Genomic DNA, 14,915 nt, shown 5'->3' on the forward strand with positions numbered 1-14,915 from the left:
CACATAGTACAAAGCTCAAGGGCCAGCACAAGGATCCTGGTTTGAGTCCCTGGTTCCCCACCTGCAGGGGCATTGCTTCAAAGCGGTGAAGCAGGTCTGCAGGTGTCTTTCTTTCTCCTCTCTATCTTCCCCATCTCTCTCAATTTCTCTCTGACCTATCCAATAAAAATGGAGGAAAAATGGCCTCCAGGAGCAGTGAATTTGTAGTGCTGGTACTGAGCCCCATTGATAACCCTGGAGACAAAACAAAACAAAAAACCAGTTACAAATATAACACATAGTGGAGATTTGAGAATTACAGTATCTCTGAAGAAGGAACTAGTATAGTTGGTACAGAAGAAGTTATTTTTTAAAAAGAGAAAAATTAAAAGAATCACTGAATTTTGGGAAAAGTTGGCAGAGAAAAATGTCCTATCTTGATACATCATAATATAAAAATTTTAATTTCATAGTAGTCACCCATATGAATACTTAAGCAGAAAAAATAGAATAATGTCAAAGAAACACATCATACTTATCTTTCATGCTAATAAATTTCATAATGTAGTGGCACACTGTATGCAGAGTTTTGAGGGGATAGCGTTAGGGTTGTTATAAATATTATCCTTAGCCAAATTTTTATTCATATGTGAAATCAAGAGACATTCTTTGACATATGAGATTTATAAGGCATTCTACTGTTACTTTCAGTATTTCTTTTAAAAACTACTTAGCCAATCAAATGTTTGATTATATATAAAAACAGTGGTGATGAATTCATAATGTGAAAGATTATTGGAACATTAAAGAAGGGAACAAAGCAGGGACTTAATGATTTTAAGTTGCTTTGAAAATGATTTGAATGTAGAAAATCTTGTAGTGGGCATTGCTATACAGACTGATTTACAATATTTGGATTTAGATATTTTAAAATTACTTATAAATGAGAATTATTAGTAGTTTCTACTAATACAATAGAATTTGAGATAAAATTGCTTCAGTAGAAGTAAAGGTGGTTTATATTATAATGTTCATGTCTGTGATCCATGTGGTGTTACCTTTAGTGCATGGTTGATACTTGGTGGTCCAGTTTCATTCATTTGCCCATTTCAACCCAGTTTTCCCCAGAGCATTAGTTGAAGAGATTATCCTTCCTGCATTTAATGTTTTGGGCCTCCCTGTCAAAAATTAATTGTCCATCTGTATGGAGTCTTAACTTTTGGGGTTTCAGTTCTATCTTTCTGGTCTGTGTGTCTATCTTTGTTCCAGTAGGAGAAACTAAAAGATTTCCAGGTCTATAACACGCCACTTATTTCTATGATCTTAGTTAAGTCATTTAATTCCTTTGAACTCTCCCCTCTTTTTGATATGTGGAACTTGGATTAGATTTTTGTAGATCATCAAGGTTCAAGTTAACAGGGAGCAGGTGGTGTCTCACCTGCGTAGAGTGCGTGTTACCATATGCAAGGACCTAGATTCAAGCCCCAGGTCCCCACCTGTAGAATGAGAAGCTTCACAAGTGGTGAAGCAGTGCTGCAGGAGTCTCTCTCCTCTACCTCTATCTCTCCCTTTCCCTTTTGCAATTTTGTGAGCATTACTGAAATCCATTCACTCACCCTCAGAATCATTGCTGCTACTGGGAGTACTACTATCTTCACAGGTTTATGCAGTAATGTCTTTCCTGATCTGTCTCTGTCTTTTTCCTACAGTCTAGTTTCTAGACTTAAAAAAAATATTAGTGATTTAATTATTAATTTAAGTTGTTTGTTTTTATTATTTGGTACGATCTCACCTTCTGAAGTTATACTTGGCATGTAATGAGTTTTCAGTAAATACTGAATGAAAAAGTTTCATACACTGCTCTTAATGTATACCAGCTTAACAGAGAATGGGAAAGCTAAAGAGGAGGAATTTATTTTCTTTGGATTGAAAAAGAAAACTTTTCTAGTACTTTCAGTTACACATTTTCTATAATAAAACTATTCTGATGTAGAGATACTAAATCAGTAATATTTTGTTGGTGTTAGGTGACAAGTCATCCAGAACCAGTGTCACAGTCATTAGCTTCTCAACAACAGCCACAGTACAACCTTCCAGAACGAGACAAGCAACTACTTTTCTCAGAATATAATTTTGAAGATCTCAGTGCCTCATTTCGGAGCCTTTATAAATCAGTTTTTGAGCAGTCACTTAGTCAGCAAGGTAAGTGTTTTTCTTTTTCTTTTTTTCTCTCCAGGGTTATTGCTGAGGCTCGGTGCCTGCACTATAAATCCACTGCTCCTGGAGGGCTTTTTGTTGCCCTTGTTGTTTATCGTTATTGTTGTTATTACTGTCATTATTGGATAGGACAGAGAGAAATCGAGAGAGGACAGGAAGACAGAGGGGGGGAGAGAAAGACACCTGCAGACCTGCTTCACCATTTATGAAGCAACTCCCACTGCAGCGGGGGAGTCAAGGGGCTTGATCTGAGATCTTTATGTCAGTCCTTGTGCTTTGCACCATGTACACTTAACCTGCTAAATAAATCTTCACTACTAACTTTGAAGAACTATTTTTTATATAACAGCTATTAAATTTCAGGATTGAGTAATCATATTATGCTCTTTATGCCCTTACTTTGCTCTGTATTAGTTTGTGACATAAGAATGACATGTTTCATCTTGTTTACCTGCTTCACTTAATTACTAGTGGTGTCTTGAAGTACACTGAAGAATTTTGACACTGTTTATCTACTGTGTGTGAAGACTGCCATTGTTTATTAGTGGCTCTGGCATATGTATTGTTTGAGTGTTAAATGTTACACTATAATATATTTGCCCTGCACTTCTTTCCTGACTAGTAATAGAGAGGGACAGCTATTGGGATGCAGTAACAAATTTGTAATTTCATGTGTGACACTTTTTAAGTGAACCCGTTAACTGGTGGTGACAACCTCTTGACCATTGTCTTATGGACATATTTAAATCAAATTTTAATGCTAAAAGTGATTTTTGTTAATATGCAAGCAAAAACTAGATTGTTACAATATGTTACTATCCAATTAGCTACTTATAATAGTTTATAGTTGTTTTTGTGATAAGATCAAGATGTTACATTGTCTTTCCCCCAGAGAATACTAGTCAGAAATTGTTGGGAACTCTACTTATTGAAACCCTTCCTGAGAATTTATATATTTTCATGAGTGAGCAAAATAGGGAGGAATATCTGTTTTTATGGAGTTAGTATTTTTTTTTCTTAGAGTTTTACCAAATGGTAGTTAATTACAACATGGATTATTTAGGTACATGAAACCAAGGTAGCAGGATAAGCAAAGACTGGCTAGTCAATCCTTAAGCTAATTACCAGGGTTCAGGTCTCAAAGAGAAGGAGAACAAGTGAAGAGCAGCAGGAACAGAAACAAACGTGAGAAGAGCCAAAAGGGGTAGAGTTAATGTTTTAACACTCATTATTAGCCCATAACAAAAGTTGATATCTTGGATGTGTATTGATGACTATCAGTGCTTTGTATAGGAAGTTTGTTTTTCTGGTTAAAGTAGCCTTTATACATGCTCAAGTTTTAAATACAGAAATAATTTGGGATTGAAAATAATTGGTATAGTTTTTATCTGGGCCCCCACTTAAAGTGCTAGTACTGGGACCAGGTACACACATTACTGTGAGCAAGGACCTGAGATCAAGCCTCCATTCTCCACCTGCAGGGGAAAGCTTCAGTTGTGCTTAAGCAGTACAGCAGGCATCTCTCCTCTCTGTGTCTCTCTTTCTGCCTTGCCCTCTATCAAAAGAATAAGTGAAAAAGTACCTGGACTATGGAAGTAGGTAACAAAACAACTGTTTTCTCTCATCTCAGTGTAAAATCCTTGTAGATTCCCTATAAGTGATAGTTTTCCAAGGCCAAGGCAAGAACTTTGTTTTTTAACTAGAGCATCACTAAGTTCTGGCTTATGGTGGTGCTAAAGGTTGAACCTGGGCACTTCTAAGCTTTAGGGGTGAAAGTCTTTTTATTATCACTATGCAATCTCCCTGGCTGAAGGCAAGAACTTTTATTAACTCTTTCCTCTTTAAAATTTAAACTTACCAGATTTTAAGTACATTATTTTATAATGTGCTAAAATATACTTTTATTAACTGATGGTAAATATGCACATATTTTTATTTTGTTTTAAAAGCTGATTCTTTCTTATTGACACCATGCTATGATATTTCATGATTTTTTTTGCATAGCATGGTGTCAATAAGAAAGAGGTTTAGCAAAGCCATTATATGGATCATCTTTGGGATAAGTTATGTAGAACCAAATGTTGCAATAAGATTTATTATAATGAGTGTCTGTATACAAAACAAACATACATTATTTTTTAATATTAGGCACTTCAGTCCTAATTATCATCATCATAGTAACAGCTAATAAATAAAGAGCTCATCATGCAGTCTGCATTTGTAACATATTTAATCCTCACATGTCTGTGAAGTACGTACTACTATTATACTGATTTAAAACTGGGCTAATTGTGGTTTGGAGAGATTTATACTTTCTGAAGTTACCAAATATGTAAATAGCAGTGCAAACTTTAATTTCTGTTTTCTAGTGCTATAAAAATATATGATTTTTTTTATTATATGTTTCTTTAGAATGTTCCATTAGAGTAATAAAAAGAATATTGGAGATGACTCTTGTTTAATGGTAAAGATTCTAACCAAAAAAAAAAAAAAAAAAATTGGAATAGTTAGAGGAAACAATAAGAAATAACTGTACTTTGTTTCTTCCATTCTCTTCTGCCAAAACCTTGGTCTTCAGGCTTCTAGAGAACCTTCTGAATGTGACCCTGCTTCTTTCCCTCTTTCCTTCTAACTTTGACTAATTTCTCAAGACTTAACTTAGACTCCTTTCTAACTGCAAGAAGCAAAGTTCCTGCATTTTCTGGTATACTTTTATTTTAGTACTTGTATTGGTGGACATAGTGAACCATAAGCTACATGAAGGCAGAGAATGTTTCTTACACTTCTCATAAACTACAGAGGCATATTCAGTCAGTGTTTATTAAAGTGAATCATAATCACTTTCTGAAGACATGTACGTTTAGTTGGTAAATAATTTTAAAATTGTCACAAAACATAACTGAGGGCTAGACAATAGCAGAATCGTTATGTAAAAGACTTTTATGCCTAAGGTTCTAAGGTCTCAGGTTCAGTCCCCAGCACCATCATAAGCCAGAGCTGAGTAATGCTCTGGTTTAAAAAGTAATAGTAAGTAAAAACAAAAAATAACTGAAATATGACCATATAAATGATCTCTCTGTTTTTAGGTCTGATGAACATCCCTTCTGAATCTTCCCAGCAGTCCCACACTTCGTGTTCCTACCAGCACTCTCCTAGCAGTACAGTGAGCACTCATCCACACAGCAACCAAAGCAACCTGTCCAACAGTCACGGCAGTGGCCTCAGTGCCACGGGCAGTAATTCGGTTGCACAAGTCCCACTGTCTCATCCTCAGATGCATACACAGCCATCTCCACATCCACCCCATCGACCCCATGGTTTACCACAGCATTCCCAGCGCCCACAGCACCCAGCACCTCACCCGCAGCAACACAGCCAGCTCCAGTCCCCTCACCCCCAGCACTCGTCTCCACATCAACACATACAGCACCATCCAAACCATCAGCATCAGACGTTAACACACCAGGCACCTCCACCCCCACAACAAGTATCCTGTAATTCTGGTAAGTCTTTGTCGCCTACCTTCTGTTTGATAACTGAATTAAGATTTGCCCTTTGTTACCTGAGTTTTATGTATACTTACCACCAAAATCTTCAAATCTCTTTCCTTAAGTATATGCTTGCTATAAGCCTATATATAACTATTCAATCCATAGATTGACGTAGAGACTTTCTACTTTCCTTTCCTTTTTGCAGTTCACACTAATTTTCATAGCTAACTGAGTTCTTATTTGGGGCAAGAACTGGGTGATCTACCACTAAAAGTCAAAGATTTTCTTGATCGTAATGTTTTGTGGTTAGTTGAGGAGCTAGTTGAGTTGTAGAGCACATACTTTCCATGTATGAAGCCCTGAGTTCAATGTTTAATATTGCATTAAAAAAAAAAAGGGGAAAAAAAGAGTGTAGCTGGTTTTTCTTTCTTTTTGGAATTAAGTGAGATATGAGATATAAAAATGGATAATGGGGAATTTTGAATTTAGTAAATTTTTGGTGTTAGTATTATGCCCCCTTACTGCCTCATAGGTAGCCAGAGAGACATTTGAAAATTTTAATTTTGAAATTAAAACTTTCTTATAGTATTTTTTTTCATTTTATTAAAAAAAACTATTATAAATGGGGCCAGAGTCATTCATAGAATTACTCCACTTCCAGTCTGACTTTCTCACACAGGTGGGAAGACAGAAACACACACACAGAGACACCACAACATCAGGAATTCCCCTGGCACCACGACCACTTCCTCATACTGCTGACACTCTAATGTAGGTTGTGCACATTGGCAAGGCACACACCCTGCTCAGCAAATTCTCTCTCTGCTGGCCTTACATATTTTTTTCCCTCAGTGCCTCGTTATTTTTCTAATGCAACAAAATCCAGTGAATACATACTTTAATCCTTTTAAATGATATTTTATTGTTGTTGTTACCAGTTCTTAAGTTAGTTTTATAAGAAAATTGATATTTTGGTATTGTGGAGGACTGGGCAGTAACATACTCAGTTAAGTCCACACATTACCATGTTCAATGACTTGGGTTTCAGCCCTTTCAGCCCTCAGTCCCACCTACAGGGGAGAAGCTTCACAAGTGGTGAAGCAGTGCTGCAGGTGTCTCTCTTGCTCTCTCCCCATCTCAGTTTCTGTCTTTATCCAATAAATGAAAGAATAAAGTTATTTAAGAAATAGAAGAAAATAAAACCTTGACAAGGAATCTAAGTTAAAGGCATTTTTCTGTCCTAAGGTTGTCTTGCTTGCACTTCAGTTTTGGTATAGTTCCTATTTTGATGGCATATCTCCTAAAATATTTTGATTTATAAATGTAATTCTAAAAGTTATTTAGCATAGCCTCCTGTAATTTCTGGTTTCAGTATTGCCTACTTACCATTCAGTGTCAATACATTCTTCTGAAGCTTGCTTTTAATATGATTGTAAGGACTGATGAGTAGATAAATCAGTAGAGCTCTGTGTTGCTCTGCTGAGAGAGAGAGAGAGGGAGAGGGAGAGGGAGAGGGAGAGGGAGAGGGAGAGGGAGAGGGAGAGGGAGAGGTGTGTGTGTGTGTCGGTCAGGATTGCTGGTGAGAAAATGCCATTACTGCTAAATGCAATCCATAATGTACCCTTAGTTTCCTGTTATACCAATGGTAGCTTGCCAGAAGAAGAAGAGGAATGTCTACCTTTGGGGTACAGGTTAGGAAAAGTCACTGACTATGATGATAATTAATTTGAATCACAAGTTCTTACATTGTGAGATAAACAGATCATGTTAACAGGGAAAGAACAGAGGGAACTAGTAGTTGTCTGAGAGTAACTATGTACAAAATAATTTATCTCATCCATCCAAATTAAGTATAAATTAACATGTTTTGTAGGCAGGAAAGATAAAACTCAAAGTTAAACTGTTGAAGATCATACTGCTAATGAATGGTAGAATTGAAACATCCTGTCAGATTTCAAACCTGTAACATCAGTTATTCAAAAATACTAAAATTTGCATTTACTGAGTAACTAGATTTGCGCCCGCCCCCCCACAGGTTGTTTTAATTGGTGTTGACAAGCCAGCATCTACTAAAGGACCTGAATGTCTCATAATTTGATTGTGGCTCAGTAGGACACAAATTAAAAAAAAAGTTTTTGGAGTCACGTGTAGTGGATTAAGCACATATGGTGCAAAATGCAAGGATTAGCGTAAGGATCCTGGTTCGAGCCCCAGGCACCCCACCTGCAGGGGAATCGTTTCACAGGCGGTGAAGCAGGTCTGCAGGTGTCTATCTTTCTCTCCCCCTCTCTGTCTTCCCCTCCTCCATTTCTCTCTGTCCTATCTAACAGTGACGACATCAATAACAATAATAACTACAACAACAATAAGAAAACAAGGGCAACAAAAGGGAAAGTAAAATTTTTTTTCCCCCCTCAACAAACTTCTCCCCAAATTGCCATGTGACAGGTTCATGTTTTTTTGTTTTTGTTTTTGGTTTATTTTTTAGCCACCAGGTCTTTTTTCTGGGGATTGATGTTTACATGACTCCACCATTCCTGGCAGCCATTTCTTTTGAAAGAGGGAAAGAGAGATACCTGTAGAACTTCTCCATGACCTATGAAGTCTTCCTCCTGTATGTGGATACCAGAGGCTTGAACCCTGGCCTTCTAAGCATGATAGCATTTGCACTGCTGTGGGTGATCCACCACCTGTCCCCCTTCATGTTTGTCTCTACTTATTCAAAAACAGAACAAAGAAATCATAATTGGCAGAATTATATGAAATTATCTGTGATATAGCAAACAGTCCTTTTTGTTAGTTCTTACCTTTACTCAGTGGTGGTCCTAAAATAGTATGGCAACAGTAGTATGGGCAACACTATCATTGAGTGTAATTTTGACCCCAGGCCCCTTGAGTGATGATCTCTTTGCTGATACACAGACTATAAATCCTTAATTTTCTTGATTTTATGTCAGTGAATACTCCTCCTGACTAGAAATGCCCTATTTGAATTCATCAGCATTTCCTAGTGAAGTCTTGCCTTCTCTCCCTTGGTACCTTAGCAGGGAATCTCAGTTTCTCTGTCCTGAGATTGCATTGTAAGGACCCACTCTTGCTCTCCAGTTTTATTCATTTTGCATAAGTTAGTGTTTTAAGTTGCTGTATGTTTCTTCTAAATTTGAATTGCCTCTTAAGTTATAAATAGCATATATCAAGGTCATAACAATACAGGCAGGCCTTGTCTGGCCACTCATTTGTACTATGCAGATGTAAAGAGCAGTTACTAAGTTCGACATTATAAGATGATGTGGAAAATTTGTAGGCTGCCAAACTAGAGCTTAAAGGCCTTGGAGTCAAGTCTTACGTTTATCACTCTGACCTTACTAAGTTATGACACCTCTCTGGGCTCAGTTCTTTTAATTGTGAGGTGTTGTTTTCGACAGGTTATGTTGTTTTCAATGGGCTGGCTTCACGGGCGGGTAACAGACGACCGGGGACTCATGGTTGAGCTGTAGGCAGTATCTCTTTATTCATGCAGGACGCAGCACAATCTATACCAAGCTAAGCTAAACTCAAGGTACAGTACAGTAAAACTCACAATGCTGTCTTTATATATACTTGCCAAGTAAGGTGGAAACAGGATGTGACATAGAGAGGGTGGAGAGAAAAGTGACTGGTGAAAATCAGAGTGTGACAAAGAGGGGGCAGATTAGGCGAGAATCCTATCACTGAACCGCAAATGCCCTGGAGGGAGGGTGGAACTTGTTAACAGTGGTTATGTAAATAGAATGAAGTGGTTATGTAAATAGAATAGTGTTAAGCAGGGGGGATTTAAACCAAATGAAACAGAAGGGGTCTCATGCATACCAACAGTGAGGTGTAGAGAAACAATACTCTTGTTTGTCCACAGAGCAGATTGTGCCAACACAGGTTGTAATTAATGGGTGTGATCCCTTTGTAAAACTGTACAGGGATCTGTTACTATCAGTGGCAAGGGTAGCTCAGTGTATTCCCTTCCCAATAAAACTACTGAAAACTTACAATATTTTCAACATTGCTTTTATAGGTGTTTCAAATGATTGGTATGCAACACTTGATATGTTAAAAGAAAGTTGTAGGATTGCCAGCAGTGTTAATTGGTCAGATGTAGACCTTTCACAGTTTCAAGGTAAGTATTGGCTCCTTTAGACCTATATCCAAATATGCATGATTTTGTTTTCTCTGATAAACTGTTTCCTTTTTCTTTTAAAACTTACTTATGAGAAAGAAACCAGAGCATCACTTGGCATATGTGATGCTGAGGATCGAACTCAGAATTTTATGTTTGAGAGTTCAGCACTTTTAGTTTGGATAAAGACAGAAACTGAGAGGAAAAGGGAGATGGGGGGGGGTAGTTGCAGTACTGCTTTACCACTTGTGAAGCCTTCCCTCTGCAGGTGGGGAACCAGGGTCCTTGCACATTGTAATAATGTTCTCTTTACCAGATGTGCCATCACCTGGTCCCAAATCAAACAATTTACTGTGTCACCTCCAAGACTGTTGATAAATGGCTTCTTTATTAGTAGAAATAAACATTTCTTTATATATTTCACGCTCATTGATGGTATGCTTAAAAGCAGTAAGTATTTTGGGCAATGGATATAGCAGATAGTCTCAGACAAGAGTTATAAAAGAAATTTGGCCACATTTAATAGAGTCAGGCAGTAATAATTTTAAAAAGTCATTCTTGATTACATGGACAACCACTACAACTGGAAGTATGAGAATTAAAAAAATTGTACTTTTCCTTGCAAGGCTTGCAAAAATGGTAACTGTATTTTAATGCTTCATTCATAGGTTTGATGGAGAGTATGAGACAAGCAGATCTCAAGAACTGGTCTTTAGATCAGATTCAATTTGCTGATCTTTGTTCTTCTCTTAATCAGTTCTTTACACAAACTGGCCTTATTCACTCACAAAGTAATGTCCAGCAAAATGTCTGTCATGGTGCCATGCATCCAACAAAACCTTCCCAACATATTGGAACAGGTATGGGATTGAGTATTTTTTTTTTTCTCATTTATGTGAAACTTAGTAACTGACATAGCCTGTATATTGTAATGGTAACAGTGACCTATTTATTATGTTGTTAGAAAAGTCATGAATTTGTGCATAGAAAAATTACATCATGACTTTCCCAACAACTCAATATTAACTTATTTTTATAAGAATTGAATGAAATCAAATTATGTTTATTTAAGATATGTCTTGGAAAATTTTAGGTGTAAACTTTTTGTTGTGACTTATATGACTTTTTTGATACCAGCTAATGCCACTATATTTATAGTTCCCTTTCAGCAGCTTAATCCTTAATGTCTGGCTATGTATGCATGTATTCTGGATAGAGAGAGAAACTGAGAGGGAAAGAGAAGAGAGAGTTAGTTATAGTACTGCTTCACCACTTGTGAAGTTTCTCCCTGCAGGTGGGGACTGGGGACTTGAATCTGAGTCCTTGAGCATTGTAAAATGTGCTCTGTGCCATATGTGCCACCACCCAGCCCTATGCTTGGCTTCTAATGAGAAAAGGGAGGAAATGAAGTATGATACTTTCTATAACTCTTCTGTTTCCTTAGGAAGGTAGCTATGCTCACCACTAAACCACTAACTGCCACCTCTAATTCCTCTAGAAATGAGTTCACCTGTATTATTGGGGACAGGTGCATCAATGACCATCCCTATCTGTGATTAGAAGTAACAACCAGTAATGAGAGCACAAATCTCACTATTTGAAATACGTCTTTTTGGTTCATCTTGTAAGCTTTGTGTAAGCGGTTCCAGAAATATTTCCATAGCTTTTGGCCATGAAGGGTATGGCTAGGGGATATAGTAGGTAGTTGAGCTGCTGCTATGGTAAGAACTGTAACTGACCAAAATTAACTTAAATTTGTCATCCAAACCTTACCCTGTAAATTGCAAACCTCCAGTAGACTCAGAATTACGCTGAGGGCCAGACGGCAATGCATGTTACCATGTACAAGGACCCAGGTTCAATCCCCCGGTCCCCACCTGCAGAGGGAAAGCTTCACAAGTGGTGAAGCACTTCTGCAGGTGTCTCTCCCGCTATCAGCCAGCCCTTCCTTTCCTCTTCTGTTTCCCTATTCAAGTAGAGCTGTCCTTTCTGGGTGTCACCATATTCTCTTTGCCAGATCATCTTAAACCATGAAGCCTTAAAAAAAAATAAAGCTTAGTGAATTTGAGTGGTTTGTATGTATATTAGCACACATACTTGTTTGCGTATGAGCACCTGTGGCACTCGGGTTATTTGGGGCAGATCCTAGAAAGATAGGAGAAAGAGTGGGCTTTAGTCTTCAAAAATGTTGTCTCAAAAGGTCTTTATACTTGTTAATCAGTAACTCTTCCTAGAATTTCAAAGCTATGCAGTAAAAGAAGACATTATTCAATTTTATTTTTCTAAAACATATTTTACTTATTTTCCCTACTGTTTACTCTTGAACATCTGGTTTTCATAAGCCACGTCCATACAATTTAAATGTTAGTACTCTTTTATTCTCCTTGCCTCCCTTTATGTCAAATCCATTCAGATATCTCACTTTCATCATCTCTGCTCCCCAATAATTTCTTGTCTTATTTTCACAGAAGATTAAACAATTATAAGAAGGAACTTTAGGGAGCTATAAATGGATAAAGAAAACTGATCTGGAGAGAGAACATTACTTGCCTAAAGTTGTAAAGTTTACTTTGGTCTTGGCTTTGAATCTAACTTCTTCATATCCTTCAAACTTTTCATGTTGCTTCTGTCTTCAAGAGTCCTTTTTGGTAAACACCTCTTTGGGTTCCTTTAGATATGCTAGAAGTTAATGTTCTGATGTATTCATGTGAAAGGAGAATGAAAAAAGAAGTTATAGTGTAGTATTTGACCTTTTCTTTCTAAATCATTTTACCTACTCCCCCCTCCCCCGTAATGTTTAAGTCTTCTAGCCATGCTGTTATTCTTAATTTAATGCTCTGCTTAAAGGCCATTAATAAAAGTAGATGTACATTCATTTAGCAGACATTTATGTATACCTTTACTATGGCTGACTTTATATAGAGTCAGGAATAAAGAAATTACTACAAAATAATCTTGAGTTCATAGCTAGGTAGATGAAACAAGACTATCAAATAATAAAATATGATAAGAATTACACTTCTCTAGAACATATGGAATACAGACAAAGGACTTAATTGTTTGGGGGAGATAGCAGAATGTCATAAACAAAGATACATTTAAGCTAGACCTTGCAAGGTAAGTAGAGTTTTATAAGATAGAGAAGTCTGATTAGTTCTCTGCTCAAAACCCCACTGATCCCCATTTTTCTTCATTTTATTTTATTATTTTATATTTTTGTGGTTAATGGTTTACACAATAGTCTTTAACGCATAGGCATAATCTATCGTATCCCCTTGACTGGGGTCTAGAAGACACAACAGGATCCCAGTGTTTATTCATCTTGTCCCTTTCCCTCCTTTCCCAGAGTCCTTTCTTAGGTACAATACACCACACCTGTGGCCACTGTGACCCTACATAATTTGGTCCCCCATTACTCACCGACCATGTCTCCTTCTCCCCTTTCCACACCCCTTTACCTCATACCAATAGCCTCTTTGGTGTTTTTGAACATACCAGACACTCCACATACTAGGACTTTTGTAATCGTTCTTCCTCCGTGTGGGATGGTCTCCCTGCCAGCTAAAGTTTATTCCCCACCCCACCCTATACCCCTCTTAAAAAGCACTTGCTCACAGCTCAGTGATGGAAGCACATGCCTTGTTACATGCATCCGACTTTGGGTTCTGTCACTGGCTCTGCATAAAACAAGGGTGACAAGAAGTAGAATTTTATAATTGGTGGAATGGTGCTCCATTCTGTCTCTTTCTCTCTCTCCCCATCTCTTAATTCCTTTTCTCATACACATACTAAACAAACAAAAACACTTACTAAAAAAGCATTTTTCTCTTGCTAATTAAATGTCCTGCTGCTTCGTATTCCTTGTGCCCTCTCCCTGCTTTATTTTTCTTCATAGCTTGTGTAACATACTTAGTTTATCTTGTTTGCTTCCAAAGGCAGGGGGTTTTGTTTGCTTGTTTTCTTTCTTTCATTGCTATGTCCCTGGTGTCTAGAGCAGTGCATATACAAAGCTTTTTTGTTTGTTTGTTTTAACAGTAGAGCACCACTCAGCTCTGGTTTACTGTGGTGCTGAGGATTGAAGCTGGACCTCCATGTCTCAGATGTGAAAGTCTTTTTTGCATAACCATTATGCTATCTCCCTGGCTCCAAATAACTTTCTGAAGGAATAATCATCTGACAAGAGTCTGCTTTCCATGAATACATTTATAATTAGATTTCAAATTTCTCATAGCTGCCCAGTAGCTTAGCTGGTTCAGCATAGGATTTGCATGCCTGAGTCTCCTAGTTCAATCCTTAGTACCTTGACCAGAGTGGCACTCTAGTTTCTCTTTCTACTCACCACCCCCCTTATGTGATTAAACAATAAAATTAATCTATAAAAGGTTTAAAAATGTCATTTTGGGAGACAACTCATCCAGTAGAGCGCATGGCTTCCCGTGCTCAGATTCAGGTTGGAGCCATGCTACCACATGGGAACATGGTACACAACACCGAGGGAAGCTTCATGAATAGTGCTGTGGTGTCTCTACCCTCTCTCTGTCTGATATTGAAAGGGGAAAAAGTCTGCTGAGAGCAGTTGAATTACATAGTTGCAAAAAGCCCTGGCAAATGAAAGAAAATTAAATTTCTTGTCCAGGTATGGTAGCTCACTTACTTAAGTGCTCATAGTACCATGCACACGGACCCGGGGTCAAAGACCTCCCCACCTGCAGGGGATAAAGCAGATCTTCAGGTGTCTACCTTTCTCCTTCTCTACCTATCTCTTCCCTCTCAATTCCTCTCTGTCCAATAGAAGAAGAAAATTAAGTTTCTCCTATCTACTGTATCTCAAAGTCTTGGAAAACTGCATACAAAGTTTTCTTTTGCTTAGGAATTCCACCTAGGCTCATTGCTCACACTTTATAATAAAAATACGGGGGTGGGAATGAAAAGTAATGAAAAATTGCTGTATGAAAATAAAAATGATAGGAATGTGACAGGATTTCTTTTAAATATTTGTTTATTTATGATAACGAGAGAACCAGCGCCTCACTCTGGCAAACGCAGTGCTGGAAATTGAACTCAGTGCCTCAGGCTTA

At 37.6% G+C, this 14,915-nt stretch overlaps 1 protein-coding gene across 4 annotated transcripts in view; it reads left to right on the forward strand.

The window, feature by feature from the left end:
* Positions 1–14,915, forward strand: part of FOXJ3 (forkhead box J3) — a 108,881-nt gene that overhangs the window by 89,203 nt on the left and 4,763 nt on the right. For all 4 annotated transcript variants that reach the window (XM_016189577.2, XM_007526107.3, XM_060206101.1 and 1 more), the window contains 4 exons: positions 2,007–2,181; positions 5,283–5,699; positions 9,736–9,837; positions 10,506–10,697. In XM_016189577.2, the coding sequence (XP_016045063.1) occupies positions 2,007–2,181; positions 5,283–5,699; positions 9,736–9,837; positions 10,506–10,697 (886 nt within the window). The remainder of the gene's footprint in view (positions 1–2,006; positions 2,182–5,282; positions 5,700–9,735; positions 9,838–10,505; positions 10,698–14,915) is intronic.

Source organism: Erinaceus europaeus, chromosome 13 (assembly GCF_950295315.1).
Source record: "Erinaceus europaeus chromosome 13, mEriEur2.1, whole genome shotgun sequence".
Classification (NCBI taxonomy): domain Eukaryota; kingdom Metazoa; phylum Chordata; class Mammalia; order Eulipotyphla; family Erinaceidae; genus Erinaceus; species Erinaceus europaeus.